Consider the following 10,681-nt stretch of genomic DNA (forward strand, 5'->3'; position numbering starts at 1 on the left):
GTTTTGCCCTTGCCATCTTTTTACTCTCCCAGTGTAGCCCATACTCCCTCCCATTTCAAATTCATCCCCCATGTATTCATGCTGTCCACTCACCTTCAGGCTTTGTTCCCCTGCCCCCCTCGAACCTAGTTTAAAGCCCTCCTCACTAGGTTAGCCAGCCTGTGTCCGAATAGGGTCTTCCCCCTCCTCGAAAGGTGAACACCATCTCTGCCTAGCAGTCCTTCCCGGAAAAGGATCCCATGGTCAAAGAAACCAAAGCCTTCCTGGCGACACCATTTACGCAACCAAGCATTCACCTCTAGGATCCACCTGTCTCTGCCTGGGCCCCTACCTCTGACAGGCAGGATTGAAGAGAATACCACCTGTGCCCCAAACTCCCTTACCCGTGTCTCCAGAGCCCTGAAGTCACTCTTGACCTGCTCAGCGTCACACCTCGCAGTATCATTAGTGCCCACATGGATGAGAAGCATGGGATAGTAGTCAGAGGGCCGGATAATCCTCGACAATGCCTGCGTAACATCTCGGATACAGGCCCCTGGCAGGCAGCACACCTCCCGAGATGAAATGTCAGGGCGACAGATGGGCGCCTCCGTCCCCTTCAGAAGAGAGTCTCCAACCACCACTACTCTGTTTCCTTCTTGCAGGGATGGCAGTAGACTTCCCAGCCTTGGGGGTACGAGGCTTCTCCTCGTCTGTATGGGGTAATTCTTGGTCTCCTGTATCGAGTACAGCATAACGGTTTTCCAGTACCACGGTGGGAGGGTTCTGAGCAGGGGTGGGACACAGCCTGCTGCGAGAAGTAACCAGCTGCCAGTGTCCACCCTGGTCCACCTCCTCCAGTGGTTTATCAGCCGTCCTGTGCACTGGGACAGTTACCTCCGCAGTCTTCACCTGAATACTATCCAGGAACTGCTCATGGACTCGGATACTCCTCAACCTGGCCACCTCCTCCTGTCGCTCCCCCACCTGCCACCTGACAGATTCCACCAGCAGGCACCTTTCACACTGAATATTCCCCTCAGCCTGGGTATCAGTAAGTGGGAACAGCAAGCCACAGTCCTTGCAGAACCACACCAGGATCTGGGTAGAAACATCCATGGTCAGGCAGTCTGTCTGGCTACAGGCACAAGTGGAGGAGAGAGCAGTAGTGCTGGCACAGGTGTTGCAGGTCTTCCTAACCATTATAGTCCTCTCTGTCACACTCCCTCTGTCAAACTCCCTCTTTAAACTCCCCTCTCTGCAGCTCCCTGTCCGCTTCGCTCTTTGGCTAGAAAGATAACTGGCATAGAGCCTTGAGAGTGGTGGGAAGGGGAAGAAAATTCAAATAATACAAAATTATGGTGATGCCCCATGTCTCTGATTGATGGTTAAATCCTTATTTCTATCTCCTGGGAATAACACAGAAAGGCAGTATGCTACTGAAAGTCTTCAGGGGCTTGAGACAGAGAAATAAAGTGTACCAATTTATAAAGACCATATAGCTACCAGCACCTTAAAGTCTCAAATTGATAGGCTATTTTAACAAAAGAACAACTGTTGAGAACAGTCAAAGGATTGGGATTCAAAGTGCCTTTGTCTGTAGGCCTGTTTTAATCCCATTTTCCTACTGTCACCCTACATTTCAATCTCTTCCTTTTCTCAATGGTGAAATATGATTCCAGCTACTTATTGCTACATTTTCTTATATTTTTTTATTTTACTTCAGACTCCCTAATCCTCGTGTGGGAGATGATATAATAAATTTTCAAGTGAGAATTAATTTTCTTGGATTAACGTTGGCATTCAGGACCATATGTTTATAATAACCAACAAATCATTTATGAATGTAAAATATGTATTATTTACATGGATGGCTTTCTAAGGTTTGTGCTTTCAATACCTATAGCCTTTTCCATTTTTTAAATTACAGACCAGGGATTTAGTAGTTCGTCTTCCAAGGTTACTGACTGGCAGTCTTGAGCCTATAAAAGAAAATTGGCAGGTAAGTATAAAAAACATAAGTCAATATATCATACAGCTATTCTAATTAAAAATACACAGACTTAAAAGCTGACACCCAGCTAGGCATGGACAGAAAGCTCATGACAGAGGCAGGGTGACTTAGCTGTAGGTCCTCTGAGAACCATCATGACATCTAACAGCTTTCCAATAGTAACAAATCTTGTTCTCTACCAACCTAGGCTGGACCTGAATTACTAATCTAGAGTTGCATAGATTCTGAAGCCAGGAGGGACTTCTATGGTCCTCTAGTTTAAACTCCTGCACAGTGCAGACCACAGAACTTCTCCAAAATAATTTCCAGCCTCTCTCTTAGAAAAACTCCCATCTTCATTTAAAAATTGTGTCCGGTGGAGAATCCACCGTAAGTGACGGAGGGAAGGCAAGCAGGGGCTAAAAGGAAAAGCAGGACTTGCAGATGCAAACTGGACTCGGTATCAGAGGAGTAGTCTGAATTTGTATCTGAGAGGTAGCTGTGTTTAGTCTGTATCTTCAAAAACAACAAGAAGTTCAGTGGCACCTTATACACTAACAGATATTTTGAGCATAAGCTTTCATGGGCAAGTACCCAAAGCTTATGCTCCAAAATAGCTGAGAGTCTGAATTTGGTGGACTCTATTGCTTAATAACCACAGCTAGATGACCAGTGATTGGAACATCTAAGTAATACAGATGATTTATTTATTCAAAAATATAACAAGTGCCAAAGATGTGAAGAAAAATGAACTTATTGTAGTTGATTAATCATAGAATACTAGGACTGGAAGGAACCTTGAGAGGCCATCGAGTCCAACCTCCTGCTCCAGTGGCAGGACCAAGTACTGTCTAAACCATCCCTGATAGACCTCTATCTAACCTGTTCTTAAATACCTCCAGCGATGGAGATTCCACAACTTCCCTTGGCAATTTATTCCACTGTTTGACCACCCTCACAGTTATTAACTTTTTCCTAATGTCCAACCTAAACCTCCCTTTATCATTTCTTTTTTTCAGGTGTGCCAGGTTGAATTAGGTTTTCGACGTAATGAAATACAGCATATTGTATCTAAAATCCCCAAGATTTTAACTGCAAACAAAAGGAAACTTACGGAGACGTTTGACTACCTGCACAATGTAATGGGCATTCCCCATCACATCCTTACTCACTTTCCTCAAGTAAGAGATTTAAGAATTATGGGTTAAAGTGTAATTGCCATCAAAACCAGTGGTTTGATTTCCTTCACTGAGCTAGCACTAAGGACAAAGTTATACTATCTCCAGAATCCATGTGGATTCTTCAAGTGATCTCTGGCCGTGAAAAGTAGTTTTTTAGTAGAACAATTTTTATCAGTAAAAATTCACTTATGAATAGTTTAGTGGAGGCAGCTATGGTAAAGATTTCAATTAGGGAGCTCATTTAGCACTTTTTTTTCTTCCTTGGTCCATTGAACACCATAACCTTGGTTGCTATGGTTATGTTAGTGGTGACCTCCACTGGCTGATGCACAATATAGATAAGTGCCTGCTTACTCCAAACACTGTTGGTTGTGGATGTTGTCATTGTCTGGGCCTCTTATATGTAGCCTACATCTACACTATATGAGAAATTTGAATTTAAGGTGGTTAGCTCAAATGTACCAAGTGACTTTCTTCACTGTAAATACAAGTAGCTTGATTTAGGGAGCATTAATATTGGTATCGTAACATTGTTGGAATCAGGTGGGTGTAACGTCAAGTTTGAATTTAACAGCTCGAATGAAGGCTGCCAGCCATTTTAGGTGACAAATCTGAGGAACTCTCCCAGATTGAAGTGACATTAGGGGAGGTTTTGGAGTTAATTGATAAGCTGAATAGTAACAAGTCTCCAGGACCAGATGGTATTCACCCAAGGGTTCTGAAAGAACTCAAATGTGAAATTGCGGAGTTATTAACAGTGGTTTGTAACCTATCCTTTAAATCCGCTTCGGTACCCAGTGACTGGAAGACAGCCAATATAACGCCAATATTTAAAAAAGGCTCTAGGGGAGACGCTGGCAATTATAGACCAATAAGTCTAACATCAGTACCAGGCAAATTAGTAGAAACAATAGTAAAGAATAAAATTGCAAGGCACGTAGAAGAGCCCAAATTGTTGGGCAAAAGTCAGCATGGTTTCTGCAGAGGGAAGTCATGTCTAACTAATCTATTAGAATTCTTTGAAGGGGTTAATAAACATGCGGACAAGGGGCACCCAGTGGACATAATATACCTAGATTTCCAGAAAGCCTTTGACACGGTCCCACACCAAAGGCTTTTATGTAAATTAGGCGGTCATGGGATAGGAGGAAAGATCCTTTCATGGATCGGGAATTGGTTAAAAGACAGAAAACAAAGGGTTGGAATAAATGGTAAATTTTCACAATGGAGAGGGGTAACTAGTGGTGTTCCCCAGGGGTCAGTCCTGGGACCGATCCTGTTCAACTTGTTCATCAATGATCTAGAAAATGAGGTAAGCAGTGAAGTGGCAAAGTTTGCAGATGACACCAAACTGTTCAGGACAGTCAAAACCAAAAGGGATTGTGAAGAACTACAAAAAGATCTCAGCAAACTGAGTGATTGGGCAGCAAAATGGCAAATGAAATTGAATGTAGGTAAGTGTAAGGTAATGCACGTTGGAAAAAATAACCCAAATTACACGTACAACATGATGGGGTCAAATTTAGCTACGACAGATCAGGAAAGGGATCTTGGAGTTATAGTGGATAGTTCTCTGAAGACATCCACGCAGTGTGCAGCGGCAGTTAGTAAAGCAAATAGGATGTTAGGAATTATTAAAAAAGGGATAGATAATAAGACAAAAGATATCATACTTCCCCTATATAAAACTATGGTACGCCCACATCTTGAGTACTGCGTGCAGATGTGGTCTCCTCACCTCAAAAAAGATATATTGGCATTAGAAAAGGTCCAGAAAAGGGCGACTAAGATGATTTGGGGTTTGGAACGGGTCCCATATGGGGAGAGGCTAGAGAGACTGGGACTTTTCAGTCTGGAAAAGAGGCGATTGAGGGGCAATATGATAGAGGTATATAAAATCATGAATGGTGTGGAGAAAATGAATATAGAAAAATTATTTACCTTTTCCCATAATACAAGAACTAGGGGACACCAAATGAAATTGATGGGTAGTAGGTTCAAAACTAATAAAAGGAAATTTTTCTTCACACAGCGCACAGTCAACCTGTTGAACTCCTTGCCCAAGGAGGCTGTGAAGGCCAGGACTCTATTCGGGTTTAAAAAGGAGCTCGATAAATTTTTGCAGGTTAGGTCCATAAATGGCTATTAGCCAGGGGTAAAGTATGGTGCCCCTAGCCTTCAGAACAAGGGCGGGAGATGGATGGCAGGAGATAAATCACGTGATCATTGTCTTCCGTTCTCCTTCTCTGGGGCACCTGGTATTGGCCACTGTCGGCAGACGGGATACTGGGCTGGATGGACCTTTGGTCTGACCCAGTATGGCCGTTCTTATGTTCTTATAAGGCTAGTGCGGAAGTGCCATGTCTTTGAGTTGAATTCGTTAGCCTCCAGAGACTGACTGGCACTGTTGCACCTGGCTCCTGTGTTCCCGCCACTTGCGGGAGCCTGGAAACTGACCAGCGCAGAGCCTGGCTCCCAGCTCCCATGAGTCAGGCGCAGCAGTGCTCATCAGTTTCCCAGCTCCCCCAGGCTGTGGGGACCGGGAAGCAGGGTGAGTGCTGCCAGCAGTTGGGGTGCAGCAGGGCCTGGTGGGAGGGCGCAGAATGTGGGGCTGAGGGAACTGTAGGGTAGTTCCTATAATGCACTGCTGCAACAGTCAATGTTTGGCCACTCTAGTGTGGCAGCTCTAACTCGACTTTGTGTGGACTTTCTGGGAAGTGAGGGTGCTCCGGATCCAATTGATAAAACCCAGCATTATAAACTCCAATTTATCTGGTAGTATAGATGTAGCCTTAGACTGAGCCTCGGAAGCTGCAAGTGGATCTTTAATGTGTCTCCTGGAGCTCTTTGCAGTGCATGATACTAAAGCACTGTGTGACTTAATTATTAACCAGTCAGGATGTTTTTTCTGTTATTAACCAGTTATCAAATACACTCATCCCTCACTATACGAGCACAATGGGTTCCCACATTTCTGCTTGTAGGAGAAGACTCATAAGAGTGACACTAAATTCCCATTAAAATACATGAAGTCTCTGATTTGTTTCCAGTGCTTGTGACTTTACATAAATCAGTTGAGTTCAGATACTTTTGTGATGTATTTGAATAGTTTGGCACCAGAAATAGGATGTAATATATGTATGTAGAGCAGGGATTCCCAGCCTGTAGGTGGGGACCCAAACATGGGTCACCATTAGATTTGTTAAGGGTCTCCAGCTGGGCAGTTCCGAGCTGCATGTGGCTGTTAAAGAAGCCATTTGCAGTTTCTTAATGCTGCTGCCTCAGGCAGATATCTGTCAATAGAGATAGCAGTTACCTTACGCCTAGGTGCTGAAAGCTTAACACTCCAGTTAATTGGTTTTAACAACTCAGACCTGCTGGGAGCTGGAGGGCTGGGGGAGCCTGTCAGCCCTAGTGAAGAGGCTGTGGGAAGAGGAGGAGTGTCTAAGGCCAGGGCTGTTTAGGGCTGCAAGGGGCTAGGGGGGTGTAATCTAAGGCTGGGGGCGGTTTTGGGATGTGGGGGGGCATGTCTTAAGACTGGGGGAAGTTTGGGGCTGCAGGGGGGTTCTAAGGCTGGGAGCAGTTTGGGGCTGCTGGGAGGGTGCAGATCTTCCTGCCCCCTGGCCAGGGACCTCACGGCTGGAGCAGAGCCAACTGCAGGTCTGCATGTCTCCCTGCTCCCTGGCCAGGGACCCCGCAGATTGCTCGTATTAGTGGGGAAAGTTCACTCATTTAGTGAACATAGGTGGGTATACATGTCCCTTGTTTTAGCGAGTACTCGTAAGTAAAGTACTCATTAAATGAGGAATGGGTGTACTTGGTCATTTGGCTGCAAGAATAATAATTGTGTATTAAAATAGTAAATGAAACAATTAATTCATACTACTGTGGCTCTTGTGGGTAATTCTGATGGTTAATTTTGCTTCTGAACCACTGAGGTCTGAGTATCACTGGACCCATAGTTTTCATGTCCATTGAAATAGGAAGGATACTATAGAAAGTTAATTTTAAATTATTGGAAAATCAAGTTCAAAAAATCCAAAAGTCCTTCATCTGGCATTTAACTAGTTCTGAATATGCAGTTCTTTCAATGACTTTTCCAATTTGCATCGTTTACAAATTGAGTATTTTGGCTTGCAGAAGTTTAATATCATTAAATGGCTTGAATGTAATTTATTATATTGCCTTTTGAATGTATACAGCAAGCAACAAAATGTCTTTATGCATCACTGTACTTTTTAAAATATTCACTAAGGTATTGCACAAATAGTTGTGTTCCTCATAGTTAACTTTTCGCTGGGGGCGGCGGCGGCGGCGGCGCAAATTATCCAAAACTGCTGACCGCAAGGCTTCTTGTACTTTACCCTGAAGATGCTGGTATTAGTATGGTACTCTTACTCTAACCACTCTTGGAGGTAGGATACTGGGCTAGATGTCTCATTGATCTGTTCCGGTAAGGCACTGCCTGTGTTTTTGCTCCCAAAAAGTGTACCATCTAAATATGAGTTGGCAATAAGTGAGGATTAGAAACAGACAAGGCAATAAGAAGGAAGAATATGGCAAGACTATTTTTAATGGTTATTTTAATAAAAATGTAATTTTTCCTCCCCTCACTTCTTTTAAACAAGATGGCAGAGTAGAGGTTTTCAGGTGAAATTTAAATGAGGCAAGGGAGGTGGCTTGGTAAAAGATTTGGAGCTGGCCTTTCCAGCATAAGGAGTAGCATGAAAGAAGGAAATCAACAGGCATCAAGGCTGATGATACTGGCACAGTGGGGAGGGGAGAGAAGACCTGTAGAGAAACCAGATGTAGTACGGCCTCTCAGAAAGGCTCCTGGGCCCCTGTTCTGTCCACAAACTATGCAGAGACCACTGCAATTGCAGGCACCCATGCGTTGTGTAAAAAGTCCCATCATCTTCAGTGTTACAATTCTTGGTCACAGTAACCCCTCTGGTTTCCCAAGATAGCTTCTCCCCCTTCTGCAGTCTGGGGCTGCTAGCCACTACAGCCAAACCCTCGAGTTACAGCAGAGCAGAGCCATCCTGGTTCATCCCCCTTCCTCTCAGTACCAGCTGCCTTATACATCCCTCTCCTCAGGGAGCTCACAGCTGCCTGCCATCAAGTCTGGGCTTGTTGAGCTGCCTCCCATTTCACACAGGTCAGAGATGTATCATCTTTCATATGGCATTGCAAAGCTTTTTTTTGTTATTGGATAACTGAGGATATCAATTTTCTGTTTGCATAGTTGCTTGGTCAGGTAATCACATTTCTCTGGAGAGAGGCCTTTTCTGTACCAACTTGATAGACAGATGTAAGCCAGTGCTTCAGTGCCTGCCCTGAAAAGAGCCATTTCATTTGAGATTGTTGCATTTTGGATTATAAGGCTGTCAGTGGTGTTCGGTCACCATGCTGACAGCTGTAGTCATGCTGAAGCACTTGACAGGTAGGACCATATGGAGGTTGCCATCTTCCTCACTAGAGGTTATCATAGATGCATGGTGAAAAGCATTAAAAGCAAAAACATGAACATTATGTGCAACACAATGAGTCTGTGTAGCATCCTGATGGGATGATGTGGTAGAAGCAACAAGTAATAAAAAGCATTTTGGATGGACTAAGCTGTTAAATAGATCTGAACATAGGAAACTCGTAGTTGAGCGAGTAGTAAATTAGGGAGAGGAAAACTAATCTGGAACTCATTTCCATTCTGTTACCTTTAGTATTAATGGAGATTTGGATACTGGCAATGGGCATGCTACTTACTAACAATTATTTCATTGATTTTGGAAGACAGGCCCCATCCATAGGCAGGTTTGCATGGCTGCAGCCAGGGAAGGAGGGCTGTGCAGTACTTCTTGGTGCACTCTCTCCTCTGTCCTGAAGGTTCTGGCTTAGCACATTGGTGTGCTTCATTTTCCGGCAACAGCCCCACTGCCTTCACAGGCTTTTAACTGTCTTGAGATGTGCCATCCCTGATCCCCGGGGAAGCCCCTGCAAGCATCCTGGTGCTATGGGAAGGAAGACTGTGGGAAGGGAGGCTACAGTCTAAATGTCAGGTTTTTCTGTGGGGAGTGAAGGCACTGGGGGCCCATTGGGAGGCATGGTACTGCTCCATGCATTCCCTGAGCTTATCCTGCATGCACCAGCCACAGACAGGCTTGTCGTGCTGCAGACTGGAAAGGCATGTCCCAGTGGCTTTTTTTTTTCCCGCTGGCCACAACTCTGCAAATCTACCTTTTGTTTATTGGCAACTTCCAGATAGACAGTTTTTTTTCCAGGGAACCAAGCAATTGCAAATAAGTAGAATCCACTCTGTGAAATTACTTTCTTAAAGATCAGTTATACATTCTTTAATTCCAATGGTGTTAATTTTTAAAAAATCTAGCGCAGTGTACAATCTTCTTCATATGCTTAATGAGTAATGGTTTAAAAATGGATGGGGGGAGATGCAAAATTTCATTTTTTACTTAGAACTTTTTCTTATTCTTTTCGTTTTATATGTACTTATAAAGCCTGAAGTTTATAACTAATCTTTCTTATTTCCTAGGTTTTCAACTCAAAGCTATTACGAGTCAAAGAAAGACACATGTTTCTTGCATTTTTGGGAAGAGCACAGTATGACCCAGCACAGCCCAGCTACATCTCTCTGGACAAACTAGTATCCATGCCCGATGAGGTGTTTTGTACAGAGATTGCCAAGGCTTCAGTAAAGGATTTTGAAAAATTCTTAAAAACACTTTAATTAGTAACACATGTAAAAAAGAGAATGTTATGAAATAAATGTATTTTACAAAAACTCCTTGCTTGTTTCAACTGCTTGTTTTGATTTTAAAATTTATTGCTTATGAAATTACAATGTGTAAGAATAAAGACTTTGATGTCTTAAATTGATTTAAAATATGGATTTCTTAATGGAAAAGTTTAAGCAAATGTATGTATAATTGCTGACCTAACTCTTGAAATGAAATCCTTATTTTCATTCATGATTGGCAATGCAGACACCTAAAAAAATGATACAGCATATTAAAAATTGATTTTTTTCTACCCCAATGTGTTTCAGTATATTGTAAGATAAAAAACTGATACTCTTTTTAGTTTGTTTGGCTGGACACAGTTGTATTTTCTGAATGAGACAGATAATGCTGGAGCAGCAAGATTATTCTCTGACTAGTGTTTTGATTCATTAGTGCAACACCTATGCATACTCTGATACCAAAAGGACTTAACACCTTCCAGTAAGCACAAATATTTCCCCACAACTTTCACTTATAGTAATGTTGGAAAATGTGATACAAGATGATCAAAATCAAATGGAAGTGATCAAAATCAATTGCATTCATTAAGACAGAATTATGAAAAAAAATCACTCCTACTTGTCAAGCTGTGTAAAATGCATAAAATAAATGAAACTAGACACTTGCTGCATCTACACTGCCCCTCCCTTTTGGAAGGGGCCTGTAAATGCAGTGGATTGGAAATGCTAATGAAGTGCTAATATGAATAAGCACCTCATTTGCATAATGGCTGC

General features: G+C 42.9%; 1 protein-coding gene across 4 annotated transcripts in view; it reads left to right on the top strand.

Moving 5' to 3' along the window:
* The window catches only part of MTERF3 (mitochondrial transcription termination factor 3), a 32,257-nt gene extending 22,061 nt beyond the window's left edge, over positions 1-10,196 (top strand). For all 4 annotated transcript variants that reach the window (XM_074985682.1, XM_074985683.1, XM_074985684.1 and 1 more), the window contains exons 6-8: positions 1,910-1,981; positions 2,992-3,153; positions 9,701-10,196. In XM_074985682.1, coding sequence (XP_074841783.1) covers positions 1,910-1,981; positions 2,992-3,153; positions 9,701-9,895 — 429 coding nt within the window. In that variant the 3' untranslated portion in view covers positions 9,896-10,196. The remainder of the gene's footprint in view (positions 1-1,909; positions 1,982-2,991; positions 3,154-9,700) is intronic.
* The last annotated feature ends 485 nt before the right edge of the window (positions 10,197-10,681 follow it).

This window comes from Carettochelys insculpta, chromosome 2 (assembly GCF_033958435.1).
Source record: "Carettochelys insculpta isolate YL-2023 chromosome 2, ASM3395843v1, whole genome shotgun sequence".
NCBI lineage: Eukaryota > Metazoa > Chordata > Testudines > Carettochelyidae > Carettochelys > Carettochelys insculpta.